General features: G+C 46.4%; 1 protein-coding gene across 1 annotated transcript in view; it reads right to left on the reverse strand.

Moving 5' to 3' along the window:
* The window catches only part of LOC146863461 (matrix metalloproteinase-21-like), a 607,400-nt gene that overhangs the window by 238,999 nt on the left and 344,800 nt on the right, over window positions 1-23,601 (reverse strand). Inside the window, exon 5 of the mRNA XM_085642889.1 lies at window positions 6,350-6,491. Coding sequence (XP_085499015.1) covers window positions 6,350-6,491 — 142 coding nt within the window. The remainder of the gene's footprint in view (window positions 1-6,349; window positions 6,492-23,601) is intronic.

The following is a 23,601-nucleotide window of genomic DNA, read 5'->3' on the forward strand; positions in this document are numbered from 1 at the left end:
TTGGAGTCCTTTGAATGCCTATCTGTTAGTCTGATTCCCCTCATCCTCTAGGTCATTATAGGAAATACTTATATCATCTTGTGAATTATTTTTTAGATGTCTTATACAAAGCCATCCATCCATCTGTTTGCTCCCGTTGCAGTGTTTAATTTCCCCACAGTACCTCCATCCTGAATCAATAGAAAGCGGTGTCTCCTTCCCAGAGGCTTCTTAGCAGAATAGTTCCATGATTCCTTTTCTGTCCTGTTTGCATTCTTTTCTGTCGAATTCTCCATTGAGCTGCTCATGACTCTATCCTGCTCAAATAAATCAACTGCCTATGCGCTTTCCACATGTACTTGTCTCACCTAACCTTGTACCACAGTCTCAAGAATTACCTCTGTCTTATGATTCACACTGGCCTTAACTGCAGCACAGCTGGAACGATTTTGTGTGTTTTTGTGACAAAGAAGTGGTGTGTCACGGAGTGAGTGACCTGGTAGAGAATGCTTTAGTCATGTGGTGTAGCTTCGAAAGGTGTGGTATCTATAGCATTGAAGAATGTAGCAAAGTGAGTGTAGTAGGTCTGATGGAGGTGGGCATTTATGACAGGATGAGGTTCAACAGTAGCATGTTGCAGCTTGTGCTAAGTTATGGTACGTATGTGAGAAATTAAATGGTGTGGTGGTAATGGTTGTATGGTGAAAAAGCGTGTGATTTGGTGAATGATGTTTTATGGTATGATGGTGTTTTTTAATTGGTGTTGAAGAAACCGGTGAGGTGTACTGTTATCTGATTTGATGTAATGTTTGTAAAATGTTGTATTGGTGATTAGTGTATACTGTATGGAGAGTATTAACTGTTTATGGTATAATGTTTTAGAGAGGTGAATAAGTATGGTGAGGTATTGTATCAGGGGAGCATGCTGTGGGTTGTGGGCATATGATTTAATTTGAAGTGATGTGTTTGGTGGGAATTTATTGTAGAGTAATGTTGTGTAATGTTTTGTTATGGAGCTCTACAATGTATTTTGTTGTATTCAGTCATGTAGGTCAGGTGGTATGCAGTGGGACGTTGTTTAGTGTAATCTTGTGTGGCAAGGGAAGATGTTGTGAGTTGAGAATGATGTGGGACAGTGTGTGGCACCATGTGGTGGTGGTATGCTGTCATATCAGTGCCCTGGTTTGGAGGGTTGTGGAATGGAGTCTGCTGCACTGTGATGTGGTGAGTGTTCTGAGGTGATTGGATAATCTGGGGTGTTTTTCTGTGATATACTGTGGAGTGTTAAGTTACATTGTACTTTATGTAGTCATGTGGGTGGTATGCTGTTTAATTTTGTAGCTTTTTGCCTGATGTGACTTTAGTATATGATGTGTCGAAATGTTATTCAGTTGTATGGTATTTAGTTATGTGGATCGCACATTTTTGGAATGTTGTCTTAGACTTTTTATCATTTATTTCATTTGGACAGTGCGATCTGGAGTGTTGATCAGTGTATCTGGTTTGATAATATATGGCAAAATGAGAAAATGGAAATATGATTGATGTGAGGGGTATTGTGCAATGTGATGAAGTGGATTGTTTTGAGATGGAAGTATTGTAAAACGTGGCATCTTGCTTTAAAGAGACATTCTGTCTTGGCGAGAAGCTTGTAATGCGTGGTATACCTGCATTACTGGGAATCCCAGAAGGGCCGGAATTTGCGCACATTTTTTCTGCCTGCTTCAGAGCTTTCCAGTGATCGTGGACAGAGTGCTTGACAAGGACACCTCCCAACAATGGTGAGTATGGGGTGTTACATCACCCACAGCTCTGCATAAGAGCTGCATGCATTCTCAGCGGGGAGGCTTACGTCTGTGCTAGACACATGCTAGGCCTCACACACACTCTGCACGTGAGGGTGGAATAGTACCGTGCTGTTACGCGTCTGAGCTGGCCGTGCACACGGCACTGGGATGTGCAGGGGTGCTTGTTATGGCAGTAGCTTATCGGCAAGCTTTCCTGCTCTATTTACTCATTAGCAAATGGACGTGACGCAGCTCCCTGATTGGCTTTGCTAGGAATCCATTGACGTTCAACACAAAACCGTAATGTTGTTCCCAGGAGAAGAGACCTGTGCTATTAGAGGCTGAATATTGGCAATGGAACTTCTAAGAAATGAAAAAATGGTACCTAATGGCACTCTATGCTGAACACGCACATATTAACAGATATAATATAAAACAAGTGACGATATCAACAGATGTCAACAAGCGCGGCAGGCTGCCGGCAGCAGGGGGAGGCGCGCACCTCGCGCGGCAGCAGGGGGGAGGAGTGGGGCTGCGCGATTCACTTGCGTGAGTGATAATTGCTACCATATGGCGGCGCTCTGTCCCGCAAGTGAATCGCCAGACGTGCACACGTTGCCATTGAAGGCAATGGAACGCGTGCACGTGTTTGGCTAAAAAGCCAAAGTGATAGCTATAGGTCTTTTTGCCAATGCAGCGCATGCGCGCTGCGTAGGCGAGACCTAAAGAACAAAAGTTAAGTCAGATCGAGAACAACGCAGATGCCATTAGGGATGAAAATCCCTTCAGGAAGAAATACCATAAGAGCAGGATTTCGTGTGTGACGCGCCCAAAAATAAATATACGCTACAGCAGTAGCGCTTTAGAGATCCCGGGTCATATTCATTATACGTTATTCTTCCAAAAGAAGTCATAACATTACAAACAAACTTGAGAGAGCATATTTCATTTATCTACAGCATTACACTTTAAAATATTTTATATATTAGAGAGTCATTAACATCGGGGTTCACCTGTCAATATAACACAAAAGCAAGCAGCGTGCGTGCGTGCTGCTGCTTGCTCCGGAGGCAATACTCCATGGGAGTGAACGTTTAAAAAAAAAAGGTGGGACATGCAACCCCCATCAGCCTTTACCACACTCATAAATTTAAGTGACACACAAATAAGCCAATCCTAAGCAAAGGAGAAGTCGGACTCCACAAAGTAGATAAAACAGACCGCGATACAGCGCAAGCGCTGTTTAGGCTCAACCTAAAAAGGATTTTTTTTTTAATGTTTCACATGTCCTGACAGTCAAAATTCGCAACTGTTTTCACTGTAGCAAGGATGGTAGTCCCACTGGATAACATGGAGTTACACTAGCCCATGCACTAAGTGCTAACTTCCATTTGGGACCACCAAACATAGCACCCCGAGTTATCAAGTTAATTGTTACCTTTAACCCAAAGTATTGCTGAAGTCAATCAATCATGGCATTTGTAAAGCGCACTACATACCCGCGAGGGTCTCAAGGCGCGGGGGGGGGCTGCTACTGTTCGAAGAGCCAGGTCTTGAGGAGTCTTCTGAAGGTCAGAAGGTCTTCCGTCTGCCGCAGGCGAATGGGGAGGGTGTTCCATGTCTTGGCGGCGAGGTGGGAGAATGATCTGCCGCCGGCGGTCACTCTTCCTATGCGGGGGTGAGGGCGCGGTTTGCGGAGCTAGCCGGTGGGGGAGTAGAGGCTGAGTCGTCTGTTGAGGTACGTTGGTCCGGTGTTGTGGAGTGCCTTGTGTGCGTGGGTGAGGAGTTTGAAGGTTATCCTCTTGTTGACAGGGAGCCAGTGCAGGTTTCTCAGGTTGGGTGTCATGTGGCTGTGCGAGGGATGTCGAGGATCAGGCGTGTTGAGGCGTTCTGGATGCGTTGAAGCCGTTTCAGGAGTTTGGCCGGGGCTCCTGCGTAGAGTGCGTTTCTGTAGTCCCTTCTACTGCTGACGAGGGCCTGGGTGACTGTCCTTGTTTCGGTGGGGATCCAGTTGAAGATCCTGCGAAGCATGCGGAGGGTGTTGAAGCAGGAGGAGGAGACGGCGTTGACCTGCTTCGTCATGGAGAGGTTGGAGTCGAGGATGACCTCTAGGTTGCGTGCGTGGTCGGTGGGTGTTGGGGGTGTTCCTAGTGCAGTCGGCCACCAGGAGTCGTCCCAGGCCGAGGGGGTGGATCCGAGGATGAGGACCTCCGTCTTGTCCGAGTTCAGCTTCAGTCGGCTGTTCCTCATCCAGTCGGCGACGGCCTTCACTCCCTGGTGGAGGTTGGTTTTGGCGGTGTGGGGGTCCTTGGTGACGTTGGATTTAAAGTCGCTTTTAATGCAGAGGTGACTTTGGAAAGTCACCACTTTTGTGGCCCAAAGTTGTAGTAGCTGTTCTGATTAACTACAGCAATTCTCTCCTGAGACAGCCTGCTGCTCTCCTGCCAGTAGGTGTGAAGTGCTCCCAAGAACAGGTAACAAATGGCCTGTTGGTGGGAGGAGGTGTGAACTCTTCCTGGCAGGATGGCCAGAGGGCTGCGGCCGTATGTGACCCAGTTTCAAAGAGGAAGCCACCTCTGATAGGTAGTAGCCTGCCCTTTCCTTTGTGAAGTTAGACAGGTTATCATCTCTTCCAAAGAGGGAAAAACCTGTTGCAGAATCAGTTTTCTAGGAGGGGTGGCTCATTCTACTGGCCATGCCTCAGTGATTTGCCTGTAGCTCTGACCCTGGGAAGCAGGGTTTGGATTTGGGCTGAGATTTTGGCCTAGATGTACTGTGTAATTGTTTTGTACCAATCCCTCAGGAAGTGATATAAGGCGGGTAGGTTCTCCCCATGGAAATTTTACCCCAATAGTTAGGGAGCCCTCCCCACCCACAAATTTGAAATTGGCATAAAAGTGGCACCCCTGGCTTTCAGCCCAACACTGCTAGACTCGGGAGAGACAGAAGAAAGACTGCATCTGCTGAACATGTGGCCTTCAGAAAGGAAGGCTGCACCAAGAAAGACAGCACCTGCTGAATCACAACAGGACTTCGGAGAAAGAACGGCTGCTCCTGATGTTGACTTCTTGGAGAGAGATCCCAAAGGCTGGACCTGCTCTCACTCATGCCAAGGACCGGTGAGTGGACTGCAAGGGATAGCTGGCCAGCTTCCTGTTTAGCTTCAGTGACACAAAAGCTAAAGAAGCCCTGCAAAGTTCCCAGTCGACCTGTCCTCACTTGACTTGCCTGGACTCCTCTGGTGTCATCTGTGAGATCGAGTCCTAGCCCCACGAGGTAACAAGCCAGATGCCCCCTACCGTGGATCCTTGGCTGGTGCTAGAGCGTACTGTTTCTCCCCACAGAACTGCAACTAGTGAGTCAATGCAAAAAGAGAATTTTTTTTGGGTTCCGAGTCTTATACACTACCGCTGCAAGGCTCTCCACCAGACAACTGGACTTCGCCTATCCTACCAGGCCTACCTAATGCCAGATTCAAGCTGCAGAGGAGCCTGTTGAAGAGAAAAAGAACCTGACAAGTTTCTAAGTGTGAAGGTAAAAGCTTGACTGGGACCAATCAGGCGCCTGCATCCGACCCACACTGTATCACAGTCGGGCTGAAACTTTGATTTTGACTCAGACATTTGCATTAGAGGCTCATAAACTAGCACTTAAAGCAAAAATCAGTGATTTACATTACCTTTTGGTGTGAATTGCAGTGATTTATGAAAACCTTACAAAAATCATAGCTCTGGTTCCCTTGTTCAGATGATTTTTGTCAGTTGGATGTTTATTTAAAGATAAAAATCTATACAATTTTTATAAATTGGAGTGAAATCTTTATTGTTGCTTTTCTTAGTAACTGTTTTGGTGCTGATAAACGCTTTACACATGTTTTCCTTTGAGATGAAACTGGCTGTTCTGTGCCACAGCTACCCAGGACTGAGCTAAGGTGTGATTTGAAGAAGCCTAACTGGACCTGATACAGAATAGTGTCAATATTACTTGGTGATGTCGCACAACCACCCTAACTCATATTCCACATTCTCTTTTTCTCTCTAGTGTGTTTGACTTCTTTATCCCCAAACCCACTGGGCTGTCATGCAATGCTTTTGCACTGCTAATTTTTAAGTTTTGTCTCAAGATCTGGGAATCAAATATCAAAGTTAAGAGAGGATATTAATAAGTTACCAGTTGTCCCAGTATCCCCGCCCCATTAGAAGTGCTGGAGGTGAGCGCTGAAGCTCTTGACTATGGTAGTAGAGAAACATCAACATTAAACAACCTTCCTTTTTATGTGATTATATTTTATGTAGGTTTCACATGATAGTGTGATGAGAATTGTTATGCATTTTGTTACATTCTATGCAGATATGCCATATTATGTCTTGTCATCTCTGTCTGCATCTAATTTGCCATCACTTTCGATATAGCTGTGTCAGGTGGTGGAGTGTTTCAGGTTTCTGGGGTTCTTTCTGTTGTCTTCTAGGTGTACATTTAATATGAACTACAATTGAGCCTTGTTCGGCTTATCCAAGGAACTTCCAGTTAAAATAGTCCAGATTTTAAATGATAAAATGTTACTCCGGCAAAAGCACTCTTACCGTAGATCTTTTGGATGGCGTTCCTGTCCACTCTACTCAGCTCAACCTTACTGTTGACTGGGATATAGTTTGGCTGCATGATTGAGCCCATCTGGTTCATATGACTCAGCCCCAAAACATGACCAATTTCATGTACTGCTACCTGCAAGTAAAATAGATGTATGGTAAGACTTCTGCATTGTGTTGGAGAGCAAACAAACTATCAAACTGTTCTTCCTCCATTCCGTCTCCGTGTACCAAGCAGCAAAATGTGGCCTGATGGTTCTGCCTGTTTGATCCGCATTGAAGGTAGCACGGTGATATTGAGCTCTAAAGCTCGGCTTGTTGACAATCAACCCCCAAAGCTCCTTCCCATGAATTCTACTGATAATTATCACTTAAGGTATTTTTAGACTTTCCATTGGCACCTAAATGTTTTGCCATGCACTTACTGTGCCCTCGTTTATTCGTTTCAGATGGGTGGCAGTGGGACATCAGCCAAAAATCTATAGATATCCCGTGCCCCCTGCACATTCTCCACACTAGAGTGCGTTGGGGGAAGGTCATACCCGTGGCAGAGCCACATTCAGCTCACCCTTAAGTCATCGGCACTGGCGAGGAACACCTGCAGATATAGGTGATCTTGCCCATATTTCCCTTAACCCTAAACCTGTGGGACATGGCTCCTCAAGTGTGGAACAACCTTCCAGTCCCCATCAGAGCCTCCTCTTTTCTTTACTTCCTCAAGAAGCTGAAGACCTGGCTTTTCAATTGAACAACTTACCATAGGCAGGGCTAGGCACACACTGGCTCAGCACCAGGATACCCTTGTGAGTGGTAGTGTGCTTTACAAATACACATAACACAACATAACATAATATGACATACAGCTTGGGAAAGTCACAATAGGCCTGAAAATCTGTGTTCTCTAACAGGGAAATCTTGGCTATAGTCATAAGCACTGAATCGTTTCACCCGTGCATAGGACACACTTTTACAAAACATACATCAAACTTTCCTTTTATTTTTTTAAATAAATTTCTTTTTTTTAAATCGTGCAAAGCAAGCTACATTGGCCAGTTCTCAATAATTTTCTTTAAAAAACACAAACGCAATTCAGGCCACGAAAAATCCACTCTCCCACTTGCAATTGCGAATAAGATCTTATCAGGTAGAGTTATTTTCAGCATTTACTCATCCATGCTGGCAAGTTAACTTAAGCTGAAAGGAACTGTTGCTCTGTTCATTCAAAAAGTGAATGTGCAATAAAAAAAAGCCTTTAAACCTTGTCTTGACACATTTGCTGTCTGTTCAAGGACAGAGGTCAAATGTCAGTTTGTCTTTTTACTAATTCTTGCTTATCTCTTCCTGGAAAATGGTGTTTAATTTTCTTTCTTTTATTATAGTTAGTGCTTTTTGTCAAGTGAGATATCTGACAATAATTGTGAAAGTAAAGGCTGTACATTGTCAGGTTTTCTTTCTAACACAACATTTAAACAGCTTCCTAAATGAATAGTACAAGTGTTAAAGTATATCAAGAATTATGAAAACTTTTTTTGTTATTCAGAAGTTTGATGCAAGTAAAGATTTACATAGGAGCAAAACAAATCTGAAGACTTTACTTTGTGATGTGCAAATATCTGCAGAGACTCAGTTTCCAGACATTGTCCACAATAGAGATGTAAACCACGTCACTAGGAAGTTCTGTTGCCATTTCACTATAAAATCTGCTGTTTGAAAATGACAGTGTGCTGCTACGTAATGCTTTAGTTATGCATTTATTAAAAGGGACAGTTTTTAACATGATTTGAGAAACATTCCTGCCCCCCACTGATGATAATGTGGTTAATGAACTGAGGCATGTCAGTCGTTGTATATGGAGCAAGAGTTTAGTCTAATACATCAAACAAAAGAGTTTTCTGTACATTAGCCATGCTGAACTTGCGTATTTTAAAGTGCTCTCAGATGTGATAAAGAAGAAAATGGTGTTTCAGTGAATTATAATACTTGCCCAGGATCACATAATTTGAAGCCAGTTTATGGGTCAAGAGCATTATAATTAGGTGGAGTAGATTATTTAAGTCACTAGACCTGCAGGTCTAGTAACATTTTTAGGATTTTTCGAGGCCTTCAATTTTATAGTTAGTCTGTGCCACTGTTTAGAAAGAAGTGTCAAAAAGAACTTTAACAAATATTGTCTGTAAATGAAAGATGACCGAAACAGAGGGCAATGTTGCTTACAAAAACTGGAAAACTGGCACTATTCCTTTAAGAAAAAGCACTCCATGCATCATGCCCTACCAGTGACAGTTAAACCAGTTTTTATTTCTCTTGTTTTCTCTTTCTTGTAACAGGATCCTGGATCACTGAGGTCATCGTTTTTAGGCTTTCTTTTAGTTTGATAACCTTTCCAAACTTAATCGAAATGACTTTGCTCAACATCTTTTGAGACTAAGATTAATTTTTTTTCGTTTCCTGACAGAAAAAAATCCTTTTCAAGAGAATGCCATCTCTTTTTGGGAAATCTACTTCTTGTGGCAGGCAAAAGGCACAACCAGATGCATACAACATCTGACCTGTTTGTTTGTTAAACTCCCATCTGAAGGATGAATGTATTTTTTGTAAGAAAATGTTCAGGGGAACTTTGTCAGGGAGAGAACTAGCATGCATGGAGTTAAGGAGGGTTATCGAAGGAATCACAAATCTGCCTGAGAACATACAGTGGATCATGGAGAGGGAGCTCCTTCGCTTACCTCAAAACACTCCTGGAGGCAAAAAGTTAGAGAGCGATCTCGTAGGAGTGAACAGTGTCACTCCCTGTCGATCTTAATGTGCATGGTGTCAAGGATGGGTAGGGTTGTGACATGCTCACCATTGAGAAGGTTCTGCCAAATTTGATGTCAGAGCATGCATAAATGGCAAGATGGTAGATGTTGAAAAGACATTCATCATTAAAAGCTATGAATCACTCTTTAGCGTAGTGGGTGTAAAATTAGAAATGAAAAGAGTCTTCCAGGGTGTCTTCAGCCTCAAGACTCTCTTCTCCTATGGAGCATCTGCCATTAGAGACACTTTCACCTACCGGACATGATGCACCAACACCTTTTTGTCTTGCTCCTTTGGATCCAATAACTCTGCAACCACCCACTTTACTGGTTTCTCAACTGATATATATGCCATGCCTCTTGTACAAGCTTCTCTGTATCATGGAACTTCTCCAGCACTGAGAAGGCCTTACAGAATGCCTGATATGTACAAAAGATCAAGGCATTGCACCTGTCATTTCACGTTTAGAAGACGCTCACAGTCCTCACACAGTAGTCACTCAAGATTGTGTACTCGCTTATCCAGGCCTCCTATAAGGTATTACTCTCCTACCATATCTTATGTCTATAATTGATGACATCCCCAAATTAAATAGGTCTTCCGGTGAGAGGAGCAAAAAAACTAAAGATTCCAATTCTGATTAGACAAACATCTACTTCTGTAATTTTGGTACCCCGACTTGGAGACTGTAGAAAGAACTACTGGATCAGCACGCACTTTTCCTTCAAACAGACCTTCAGTCAGATTCAATAATATTGTCAGCAGCATAAAAATACCACCTGACCTCTCCAGCATCTACTGTGCTTACAGAACGTAAGCATATAAATGCCTTTGGTTGTAGGGACTCTAGAACGTTTGCAACTACCATGAAAGCTGCCATGGCCTTGCTTGGCAGACATACCTGTACTCAATATGACTCTCTCCAAAGCTCCCTTGTGAAGACAGGGAGGACTTCAGAGAATTTCTTCTTGAAAGCGTGATGGTGTCAAACCAAGTCATTAGTGTCAGTGCAAATTCAACAGATCTGAATGCCATGGGTATTGCTATGGTTTTGTCATGTAACATTTGTCCTGGTGAAGGTTCACAGCTTAAAACATGAAGCCTGGCAGATCATTTTTAGGTCTCGCCTAGCGTTGCGGCACGAATGCGCTGCCATCGCTTTGTGAGGCATGCAGTAAATACTGTAGTGTGGAAGGTTCGTGGAAGCTCCGCCCACTCTCTGCCCATTGGCTTTTGTCTTAAATGCTGCCTTCCTATTGGTTTGAGGCTTGTTAGTCCCTCCTCATTCATCATTTGTATCCTTCCACAGCTATTGGCCCCTTTACTCCTAACACTATTTTCTTCTCTGTCTCCCCACCCCACCGCCCCCTCCCTCAGTCTGTGACTTCTCACCCTCCCCTACCCCCCCACTCCTGTTCGTGTTGTTTTGCCTGCCGGCACTTATGTTTTCATCTTTATTATTGCCACCTTGAAATATGCGAGTTGAAGATGCGTACTGTACAAAAACTTCTCGTGTTTAATGAACTCGTTTTTAATGTTACTCCTAAATATAATAAGACTCTAAGCAACATTCGGGGTATGCATGGCAACTGACACCATTTAGTTCACAAATGGCATTGTTGTCGGGCGGGAGGAGCGGCATTTTCTTAACTCATGCTTAAAACAAGCACTTTTAATAACTTCCTCTCAATTCAGTGCTATAATCTTGTGTACTGAGGTGATGCGCCAAAGAAATGCACTTATTTGAATTTTGAAGAAACATTATCACACATTTACATCATGTTTACTGTATGATTAACATGCCAATCATTTTCACGGCTCGCCCACTGGCTCGTATACGCTTGGCTCGTCTCCGGCTGGCTCTACCTGCTATAGATTGGCTCACGCACCTTTAACAAAGAGAGATGAATGGATACATGACAGTGAGCCCGGTACATGGTAGAGAAATAGACTGGTGCAGACAAACAGACAAAGTCAGTCTCCATTGCCTCATGTCGTAATCATCACTTTCAATAACCTGGAAATCTGCCGGCAACTTCCGCATGCCCAACCTCATCCCCCTCACCTATTCTTAGCAGAAGCAGCAAATTCTGAGCTGTGCCTTGCTGGTGCAGAGGAGCACGGCAGAGTTTGTAGAAGCGCTAGGATCCCTAGCCTCTCTGGGCGGGCACCTAAGCTTTCGGGGTGCCTTAACACTCAGGCACTGTCTGATAGATGGAGCTCTATGTTAATAAATACTTTCCGAGAGGTGGTTGTGTACAAACAAACAGTCACAATACCGTACGTTTTGAACGTGTAGTTAAATACCTGCTCATCGAGTACCTCATTGGCTGATAATTCCATGGCACTACCAAAATTACATTTGGACACATTTGCTCAACAGTAAAACACTCCCTTCTATGGGTCATTTAACAACTCGGGGCTTTGGGGTTAGGTAACCTACTTTGTATGCTGTGTAAAAGAATAAATACAAAAATTAATGCAATGAAACTAGGCAACCAGTACAGTCTAAAACACTGTGAAAACTGACACACATTCTGGCATTTTGTTTAGTTAATGTCGATTTTCTCATAGATGCGAGTAAAGTACTCCTAATATCTTAATGAAATCTGCACACTTTTAACTAATAGCACCTGGCGACCTTTGGCAACTAGGCAATGAATACATTTTCATGTACCCCCGAAGCCCCCCTGCCGCCCGACCCCTGGCAAACTTCAGTGCCTCCCAGTGTTTGGGGGATAACCAAGACGCAGGAGAGTGATTCAAATAGTCTAGAAAATGAAAGAGAAGCCGGGATTCAGATTCACATGCTCTGATCCCGATCGCGTTGGTTAGTCTGTAAGCACTACTTTAATTAATGAGTATCGCATTAGTAAAGCACCACGGTGTGCATGTGTGGCAACACTTCACCCATGAGGTACGTGCCAAGCAATTGTTAACACAATCCACTCTTGGTGTCTTTTTCAATATATTTATCACGAAGTGCAGGACCTTTGCAAGGGATTTTGCACACTACATTCATTCACGCCAAAAATAAAACGTTTAGGTAAAACACATTGCCATCTACAACGTCAATAGCTCTAACTCACAATTGCGAGACCTATTTGCATTGCAAATGCTTGTTAATCTACTTTTCTCTGTGCCCTTGGTTATTTGGCTTGTATGCCAAACAAGAAATACAGCACACAAAGTTTGGACAATTAAGGTGGTTGATATAGAAATGAATAAATATCATGAGCGCCATTCTAAGCCATGCAACATCCATTATTGGTGGCATACAGTTACGCCAATCAGTGGCCACATCAGCAGCATCAACAGCAGCAGCAAAAGCAGCCCTACCAGTCTAGAAGAGCTAAGCACAGAGGAGGACATCAGGCTTTTGTGGCTGTAGGAGAGCCAACTGCCGCTCCAATGGGTACAGATCACGTATCATTTGGCAGACTGGAGAAATCTCTGAAGTCAAATATGGATGCTGACTATAATTCAAAATAGCTTTTCTCATACGTCTAAATCTTCTTCAGTCATACTGATGGAGCGGGTAGTACAACATTTTGTATACCCCTCCCCATTCTGCATGCCTATACTAATTAGAATAATCTATTAATTACAATACTATTAATGTGTTTGCATGATAATTAATCAACCTTATTAATATACGAAATATACATGGGATTTGCATTTTGCATGGCTGAATAATTATTACTAAAATACGTACGCATACGAACAGTAGTATATGTAGTAAATAGAATATTGCATGATAAATGTGGCTTTTGTGATGGTTTCGTAATGTCGCACCAGATGACATCAAATGGGTGAATATGAACGCTTTAAATGTCTCTATATGCTAGATAATTGCAAGCACATAGAGGGATTAATAAGGGTTTAACATTTTATTCATTATTTCAAGGTATTAATTTCTCTTTTGTGTTTGTTTCGCTTAAGTTGTCATTTGGGCCTAAAGCAAAGATGGCCGCTAACTTAACACGACGCGATGGCCACCATTCCACGAGGTTTCGGACAAAGTGCGCCTGCGCTACAACTTGTTCCTATGGCCTTGACATGACCCTACTCTCGCTGTACCCAAGCAAGGCCACAATGGGAAACCCGCCAATTACACTAACAATGGACAGACACAAGGAACTGGAAAGATCATGTTTGATGACATAACCTCCTGAACTGTGTGAAACCTCACCGGACGATACCAACCGACCAATGGGATTAGCCCAAATTTTGTAAAATTTAACATCTTGATATTACTTTTATTATAAAAATGACGGTAGAATAGAGAGAAAAAACTCCTTTATATAATTTTCCTTTTGCTGACGACGGTGACGCTACGTGACTGCTGCGTTCCTAAACCTTTGACAGACTGAATGCTGCCAATTTCTTGATGAACTGCGAACTTTATAAAATGTATTGGCACTGATGGTGCTTTCACGTATCTGGTCCTTGTCCATCTTTGGGACTGTAGCGTGCCGCATGAAGAACTTTCGAATTCCGACTGATTGACGACTAAATTTGATGACTTAGAGGACGACTAATAGCCAGATTAGGTAAATATGATGTTCTGCGACTTAATAAAATTTAATAGATGGAACTAAAATTCTTGCTATAATTAGATAAACCACTATTGATTAACGAGCAAATGTGTTTTGTCATTTATTAAGGGAGGATAGATTAAATCCGAAAGGTGGGTCTAAATCACCATACTAATCCAACTAAATGATCCATTGATCACGTGTGAGGAGTATCTTAATGCTTAGGATTGAGATCTGTAGGGGTAAGGATATTAGTGTATAAATGTGTAAATACATTTCTCCCTATAGGTTATAAGGTATTCCTTTCATGTCAGCACTTGGAACATTCATCTCTCCCGTAAGTACAGGCCAATGAGAAGTGAAGTGTGAATGTTGGTGTTATGGGCCCCACCAATGATTGTAGGAGTGAATGTGTTAATGTGATATTTGGTCTGTGACGAAGGGAGGATATTAGGTATGCGTCTTGTCCTGTTTCCCCGTTACCCAAGTTTCCGCGCTGCATCAGTTTTTCTGGTAGCAGAGTTATGGTTTTTATTGTTTTGGTTTGGTGATTATTGCCTGTAAATAGCTTATTGATTATTGGAAAGTATTGGTTTATGTATTAACACTCTATGTTGAGTCGTGTCAGGTTCTATGTTGTTTGCACGGCTTCTGGGATGTAGGAAGTCAGAAGTTTGTAACAGTTCCGTAGACGGAATTGTTGTTGCCCTGTAGGTACACAGGGGAACCGTGTAACGAGTGAAGTTGCACAACGCATTGTCTGGGTTCGGTTCGGTGACATCGTCGTGTTTTGCCATTAGAAATATTTCCTGTATGAAAGAAGTGTATGGTAGCGAAGGTCACCTGTGAAATTTTGGTCTTGGGTACCAGGAGCCCAGAAGGAGCTCTGATAACGCTTATCACTTGAAAGGTAATAGGTGTTCCCTAAGCTTGTTAGAAGGATAAAGTAGAGGGAAGTGCTACTTTGTTAACGAGTGTCATAATTCTGTAGTAGGACAGACTGTTCGCTGTTCTCGGGAAAGACAGAATTCAGTGTGAATGAACTACATTTTTACGTGTGAAAGTGCGTGGATGAAAAAGGCATTCGGGTTAATTGCGAAACTCTGGTTTTATTTTTCAGGAGCATTGGGTCTCCAACTAGGTGTCTTAATTCTGGAGAAACAGTTAGTTCATGCTTGCTAGAAGGGTGAGGTAGAGGGATGTGCTACTTTATCAATGGAAGTAACGATTCCGTAGTAGGGCAGAGGTAAGCGCTGCTCTCGGGAAAGACGGAATTCTTGTGAGAAAGGTCATTAACTATTCTTTGGTTAGCGAAGCGGACAATGGTGGCGTTTTTATGTCGTTACTAACAGATTTGTAAATAAAAAGAAAGTAAGAAAAGTTACTGATAAAAATTTTGTAAAGGAGGGGTCAGCAGGAGCTGCGACAGTGAGAAAGAGCTGACGTCAGAAAAGCCGTGCTGGAATTGGCCAGTCAGTAAGAAGCGTAGACGCCCCTGATTGATGTGTTAGTGCATGCTGCGCTAGGATTGGAGAATTGAAGGGTGACGTAGACACCGCTGATTGGTGCGTTGGTGTGAGACGCGCTGGGATTGGAGAATTGAAGAGGTGACGTCGACGCTCCAGATTGGTGCGTTGGTGTGAGTCGCGCTGTGAGTCACGCTACGATTGGTTTAAAATAACAGAACAGTCGTAAGGAAAAGACTAGCGATACACGAAAGACAAAATGATGTATTACGATCCACCTGAAAAGGAGAAAAAGTCCTGGTTTGGGAAAATCAAGAAATTGTTTAAAAAGGACAAACTGATTGTGACTAGGGAGGGACAGTTGCTGTGACTAGGGAGGGACAGTTGCTTCTCCCACCGAAAACCCCCGCATCCTTTATGGTTGCGAAATACTTGTATTTGGTTAGATAATTGGGTAAAATATACAAAGAATGATGGAGTTTGGGCATTTCCAGAGCATGGTTCCTTTAATTTAGCGGTTTTGAGAAATTTGAGAGAGAAAATGATGAATCTAGAACCAAGACCTAGACCAACACAGTTTAAAGCACTGACAGAATGGGAAGATGAGATGCATGACAGAGAAAGACAGAGGAATGGCGGAAGATACATGTTTGGTAGATATGGGCATGAAAATCATGATGACAGAATGAGGAGGTGGCGAAATGCAAGTATGACTGATGGGTTGTTTCCTGTAAGAAACGTTGAAGAAATTGGAGGTAAAAAATGTACGGAAAAGAGACATAATATAGAATCAAGAGGGTATGGAGTGAATGAATCGGAGGATGATGTTCTTGATGACATGTTTTATAAAAATCCACCCCATATCAACCAGAATCTGAAATGTTGACATCAAGTGCTCAAATGAGAGAAACTTTGTGAATCATTAAGACTGAACCGGTACCCCAAGAATTAGGAGAATATGATTCCATAAGAGAGAGAGAGAGAAAATCAGATGATAAAATTAATGGTGAAAATTCAGCAGAATTATTAAAAACAACTTTGGAATTAACTTAAAAGATAACAGAATTGACCAAAAATTTAGAAGCTGTGACTGTTCCAGTGACTATAGGCCCTGTAATGCCTATTTTCGATAAACAGAAAGATAGTGAACATTGTTTAACAGTTCCTTATAACAGTAATAAACAGACTGAGAAGCCAAAGCAGAGCCTAAATGAAAATCCATGGAGACAGACAATGAGTACGATCGAGCCAAATGCTTCGAATAACCCATTTTTAGGTTCAAATATAGCAGAAAGACATACAATGACAATGGAATCAGTATTAGAGACTCAAAGGGACTTAGAACGAAGTAATGTAGAGAAACCAGTAGGCCCATCTTCAGAGGAATTGAGCGAATGGTTGAGAAGCTTGCAGAGAAAAAAGACAAAGAATCCCAATCAATAGATGTGGCCAAACTACGAATGGTACTGGAAGAATTAACAGTAGGAACTATCCCCACAGAGAAGTTAAAAACCTACCAGGATGAGGAGTTACTGTTTTTGTGCAAAAGTGTAACATGGAGAGCAAAACATTTGCATGAAAGATTAGAAGAAGTAGCAAAGAAATGGGTATAGATATTGAAAAGGTAAAGGCCCGGGGTGCGTGGCTAAGCGCCGGCGAAGATGGCCGCTTAGTTCGGAGCTCCGTCGGAGCGGCGGCCTTCCCCACAGATATCCGACCACTATCGGACATGCAGAGCAGCCGCAGGGTGCAGCGGCCCTGCTGATGACCTGCGCTCCTCCAGCCTCGAAACCCCGGGAGCCGGGGACGCCTCCGCCGTGAATTGACGGCTGCCGAGCCGTGCGGCGCCGGGGAGAGCAGCAAAGGCGGGAGGAGAGGGACACGCGACGTCCTGGATTCACGGCCTACCCTGGAAGCTGCGGGCCGTGCGGCGGCGCAAAATCACTGGCCTGGATATCGGTGGCGGGGGCAGTGCCCTGAGGTGAACAGCGGCTGAGACGGGGCGTGCTTCTGTGCACCCCTGCATCTGGATGACTCCCAGGAGAGTCCCCATGAGACGGTGCCCGGAGGGGAAACGCTAGTCTTGCAAGGCCCGGGGGAAGGGGCAGGAAGCACATACGATAACTCCCGGAGGGGAAGGGAGTGAGGCGGCGCGCGCCTGGCGCCCCCTTTTGGTTCTCCCTCGAGACACCGGGACGACACCAGCCGACAGAACACATCCCGTCCTTGGACCAGTCTGGAGGCGTCCCGGGGGCGGCTTGGCGGCGGGGGAGGCCATACACCTGCACGGCGACTCGCAGCAGGGCTCCACTGGTGGCCACGTGGCAGCCAGAGCGGCGGGCCGGGAGGTACCGCAGGCCCAGACGAGGGGCCAGCTCGAAGGTTCGTGAGACGGCCGTCCAGTGGGGCGTCACGGCAGGAGTGATCTCCGTCGCGAGTCGCTCTCACGAAAGAGGGTTTCACGAAGGATCCCATCATGAGGCCCAGGGGGGCGGCGGCGGCCCAAGCTAACATATTGGACAAGTATACGGTCCCGAGGCAGGCCCCCCAGTCCGAGGGGGCAGCGGGGGAGACACCGGCGGAGCCCTCCCTGGCGGCCATCATGTCCGCCATTCAGGCCCTGGGGACTACCCTTGAGACTAAAATTGACAAGATGTCCATTGAAATGAACCTTTTGCGCATGGACCTCAATAAAACGTCGGATAAGGCCAGAGCCAACGAGACGGACATCGCGGAACTCCAAGCCTCCTCCAGAAAGCTTGAACAAAGGGTAAACGAGCTAGTCCACCAGCACCGCCAGGTGGCCCTGAATCTGGAGGATCAGGAAGGGAGGGCCCGAAGAAACAACGTCCGGGTGGTGGGTGTCCCGGAGGGTTCGAAAGGGCCTAGCATGGACCTGTTCCTCGAGGACCTCATCCTCAACAACCTGAAGCCAAGGCGGCTCTCCGCTATGTTCTCAGTTGAAGAGCCCACCGCGCGCCTGTCCCCAGGCCTAAACCAGGGGCCCCGCCGCGAACCATTATAGCCCGGATCCTCAACTTTAGAGATCGGGACGCCATTCTACAAGCTGCAAGGCAAAAAGGGGACATACAGTACAAAAATGCGACGGTCAGATTTTTCCCCGACTTCACGCTCAAGGTACAATTGGAGCGACGTTCGTATGAAGGGGTGAAGGCAGCATTATGGGAGAGGGGCATCAAATACATGATGTTCTTCCCAGCGAAGCTCAAAGTTATTGACGGCAGTAGATCCCTCTTCTTCACTTCGCCCTCTGATGTGCAGGACTGGCTGGAAAGGGGGGCTTCGCGACAGGCGGCCGGCGAGGGAGGACGGAGGCGCCGCGCGGGCGGGCCCGCTGGCCCCCCGAGCAGATGGGGCAGAGGTGGAGAAATCAAGTCAAAGCTCCTGTCGTTCACGATCCCGCAGTCCAGACATGGGTGGCATATGCGGACCGCAGGGACGTTGGAGCTGTGGAATGGAGGACCCCTCCCCCTCCCGGAAGACTATCTGCTGAACTGTAATGTATATTTTCATCCCAAGACATGGGGGAGCGGTGCCCGGGGTGTCCCTTCGGGGGTGGGGGCATCCCTCTTGGGGTGTGAGGGGGGGTGCCTCGGGCTGAGGGGGGCTGTGGTCCTCCTTGCGGGCTCGGGATGGGTGGGGTGCCCTGCTTACAGATGACCTTGACGGCTTCATTCGAGGGAGGGGTGGGGGAGCGCTGCGGGGGAAGCTGTAACTGCCGTGGTGATAGGCTAACATGAACTGGAGATCACTTGACATGCTAATACAGGGGGGGCGCCCACCGGCTGGAGTTGGTGCTAGCGCACGCCTCACGGTTAGGTTTGTAAGAGGGAGGGTCTCTCTCTCCTTGTTTAGGGCGAAAGGCGCTCTGCTAGTTGGGGGATGTGGGTAGTTGTAAGCCTACACAGCAGGGTAGCAGGGAGGGGCGGGAGGCGGGGAGGGTGGCAGTATGGGGGGGAAGTTAGCATTGTTAGCGGGGGATGGGATTTTATCTCGGTCACGCGAAAACACTCCGTGTGAGAGGGACCAGTGGGCCACAGCGTTAAGACGACAATACTGCATCATCTTTGGAAATGGCTATGAAGTGGGATAAGAGTATCAAAGTGCTTAGCTGGAATGTGAATGGGTTGGGGGACAAGCTCAAGAGGAGTATAGTACTCCAATTCCTCAAAAGGCACCTCCCTGATGTGGTCCTCTTGCAGGAGACGCACCTCATCGGAAATACATGTCAGGCACTTAACAGGTGGGGGTACACTCTGGCCGCACACGCCGGCTTCACATCGGGATCCCGAGGGGTGGGCATTCTTTTACGCCGTAACTTCCCAATCGTAATTCAACATACGCACACTGACCCGCTGGGCCGCTAGGCAGTACTCTCGGGTAGGTGGGAGGGCCGCACACTTAATCTGGTGACGGTGTATATTCCGCCTGGTCTCCAGAATCAATCCTATCAAGAGTTGGGGACACTTCTCCTCTCCCTTCCCGAGGGGCAGCTCCTGGTTGGGGGGGATTTTAACGCAGTAGCGTCCGGACACCTGGATAGACAGCCGCCACGAAACATTGCATCGGGGCAGAGGTGGCTAGCCGACTTCCTGGAAACATACGGGCTGACTGACATATGGCGCCTGCGCCACCCCACTCAGCTACAATACACTTTCTTTTCAGGACCACATCACACGTTCTCCAGGATAGACTATCTTCTTACCTCCCTACAGCATGACACTGTGATTCAAGAAGTCAAACACTTAGCCAGGGGTATATCGGACCATTCCCCGCTTTGGGCGCTCCTTACATTTGGAGAGAGGAGGGTAGGATGTGTTGCGCCCATAAATCCCTGGTGGCTGCGCAATCCCGAGATTAAGAAGGCGCTCAAGCAGTCCATAGATTACTACTTCACCGAAAATGTCGGTACGGTTGAGAACCCGTCCACCCTTTGGGAGGCCTTTAAAACTGTGGTGCGGGGGGAGGCCCTATCTAAAATTGCCGGATGACGGAAAGAGAGGGAGAAGCAGATGCTCGAGATGGAGCAGGACCTCCTCGCATTAGAAAGCGAGGCGCAGGTGCGTGGGACCCTACAGACCCAGCATCAAATGCAGCTGAAGGCAGCTGAATATAAGGCCCTAGCCACGGAGGCGGCAAAGACGCTAGCTATGCACAAAGGTGGGCAGTTGTACGACCAAGGGGACAAGGCGGGTAGGCTCATCGCTTGGCTAGATAAAAAACAAATGGCACAGAGAGTGGTGGCCGAAATCCACTCAGCGGCGGATCTTCCCCTGACCGAGCCGCAGCATATAATCGGTGGATTTGCCGCCCATTTCAAAGGAGTGTACAGCAGTGGCACGGACCGATCGGAGGAGGACTCAGCTGAGCTCCTGAAGGACATTAGGCTGCTGGTACTCTCAGAGGAGGACCGCGAAGAGCTAGCCGGCGACCTTACCGTTGCTGAACTGGCCAAAGCTATTGGAGACCTGCGGACGGGGAAGGCCTTGGGCCCGAATGGCATCCCCATTGAGTTGTATAAGCTTAGGCCCGACAGTCTGGGTGTGCATCTCAAGAATATGTTCGAGGACAGTAAGGTGCAGGGTAAATTGCCGAGAGACCAACGCATTGCCACCCTGGAGGCTATCCCCAAGGAGGGAAAACCCAGAGACCGCTGCTCCTCATACAGGCCAATATTGTTGCTAAACGCTGAATCTAAGATACTGGCCAAGCTCCTGGCGAACCGGCTCAAACCACTACTCCCTAAGCTGGTTCATCCAGACCAGTCGGGCTTCATGCCACACCGGAACACGGCTCTCAATCTGCGGCGGCTCCATGGTGTTATGGGGCGCCGCAAGACGATCCAAGAAGACGCGGTGGTGGTGTCATTGGATGCCGCTATGGCTTTTGACACTCTGGAGTGGCCTTATATGATGGCGGTTCTCAGGCCGCTGGGATTTGGACCCAATTTTGTAGGATGGGTGCGCCTCTATACCGAACCACTGGCACAGGTGGTAGTCAACAACAGGGGCTCCGAGGTCTTCACACTCAAGAGAGGGACGAGACAGGGCTGCCCCCTCTCGCCCTTATTGTTTGCGCTCTGCCTCGAGCCCCTGGCGGCCTGGATAAGACAGGATCCCTCGATACGAGGGCTGCGCTGGGCGGAGGGATGGGAGGACAGAATCTCGCTGTACGCGGACGACGTCCTGCTCTACCTGGCCTCACCAGCAAAATCACTCCAGGTTGCATTAGATATCCTTACCAGCTTTGGGAAAAACTCCGGCTACACTATCAACTGGGGAAAATCGCTGCTTTATGTGTTGCACGGAGCCCCACCTTCTCTCCCACGTGGGTGCCCGATTCAGATAGCCACGGAGGGATTCCGATACCTAGGAATATACATTTCCGGGGATGCACAAAAAAGCTTTGAGACAAACCTCAGGCCGCCTCTGCAAAGGTTTCAAAGGGATGTGGCTGCATGGAAAAAGCTCCCGTTGACGTTGCTTGGGCGAGCGGCCCTTTTCAAAATGATAGCCATGCCGCGGTTTTTGTATGCGCTCCAAAACTACCCAGATTTGGTGCCACTCAGATACTTTGCTGACATCGAAGCCGCTCAGCGGGACTTGCTCTGGAATGGCGTGCCGCGTATAGCTCTCCAGAAGCTTACCCTGGGGTGGTACGACGGGGGCATAGCCCTGCCGGACATCCGCAAATATTACTGGGCGGCGCCATCAACCAGGGCACGTACAGTAGTGGGGATGACCCAGGGTACGGGATGGACAGGTGGCTCCTCCCCGGAGGGAACTTTGAGGCAGCACTCTATTCGCGTCCCGGAAAGGTTCCTTTAATGGGACCTACGCAACACTCGGTCCAACTGTGGCATATTGTAAACCGAAAACTGGGCTGGACTGACAAATTGACGAAGGCAACCCCACTCTGGGTGTCGGAGAGGCTCTGGTTACTGGGACGCACCAAGGGATTCCGCAGTTGGGATCTAATAGGTATCTCCCGTATAGGAGACCTTTGGGGGGCTGAAGGTATGATGTCCTTCGCCTCCCTACAACAGTCACACGAATTAGCACACAAGGAATACTTCCGCTATCTGCAGGTCCGACACTCTCAAATCGAACATCCCACCGGGGACACCACTCCCGGAATCATCCCCTCTAGAGACGGTCACTTGCCGGAGAGGGCGATATCCATCACCTACAAAAAACTCGTACACCACTCCCCGGATCCAATGGGGCCCCTCAGGGGGAGGTGGGAGGCGGATGGCCTTGAAATTGACGATGAGTGGAGGGAAGCACTCTCCTCCCCTAAGGAAGTGGCGATATCGGCAAAACTGCGCCTGATCCAACTTAAAATACTACACCGGGCGTATGTCTCAGTCACCAGACTGGAATTGATGGGGAGGAGCGTGGATGGGCTCTGCCGGAGGCGGTGTGGGGACAGGGGGACATTTCTTCATATATTATGGGAATGTCCACGGGTTCAAGCATACTGGACAAAGATACATGACTGTATAAGTGAGGTGTGGGGAATTCGGTTGCGGCCCGAAGCTAAACAATGCCTCTTAAATATTTGGGAGCACACAGACCTGCCAGTAAGGGGCAAAAAGTGGGCAAAACTGGGGCTTGCAGTGGCAAAACGTAACATTGCCCGCCTGTGGGGGGCGGAGGCACCACCCCGGCTTGGAGCATGGAAAAAGGACATGAACTGGTGCATGCTGCAGGAAAAGACAGTATATGTCTCGAGAGGCTGCCCCAAGAGTTGGGTGACGATATGGTCTCCCTGGAATGCTTACCGAGGCAATATCTGTGAGCCCCCAATCTCCTCGCCCCTTGAAGAACTGTTGTCCCAATGAAGTGTGAACGTGAACCTGCTTACTCTTGCGCTTTTGTAACATATTGCATTACAGATTTGTCAAATGATCTATGGCTGTACCACTGTAATCCTAATGATCTACAAATGTGAAAGTGACCGTTCTGTTCAACGTTTGTTAATAAATAGAATAAAAAAAAAAAGAAAAGGTAAAGGCCCCACAGAAACCATATCGAATAGATTTTACTGAAAAAGATATTGAAAATTTGAAAACCAAAGGACGAATTAGTCAGATCAAGGAAATAATTAAAATAAATAAAATGGGGAGATGTGGATAAATGGAGAAGCAGGTGGTATCGAAAACGAGATGATGCCTCAGATAAAACTTTTACAGCTTTAGAGAAAAAGAAAAGGTAGTAACAGAATGCCCCATGAGAGAAATTCCAGGAAGAGGATATGTTCATGTTCCATGGACTAGGCAAGATATTTTGTCATTTACTAATGATTTCCCTCGACTACGCGAAAAGCCTGTCGAGTGGTATAGGCAGGTGGACAGGTTTGTGAAATTATCCAAAGTATTATGGATTGATCTGAATAGTTTATTTGACATAATAGTTCCAGC

Source organism: Triturus cristatus, chromosome 2_2, assembly GCF_964204655.1.
Source record: "Triturus cristatus chromosome 2_2, aTriCri1.1, whole genome shotgun sequence".
In the NCBI taxonomy this organism is placed as follows: Eukaryota; Metazoa; Chordata; class Amphibia; order Caudata; family Salamandridae; genus Triturus; species Triturus cristatus.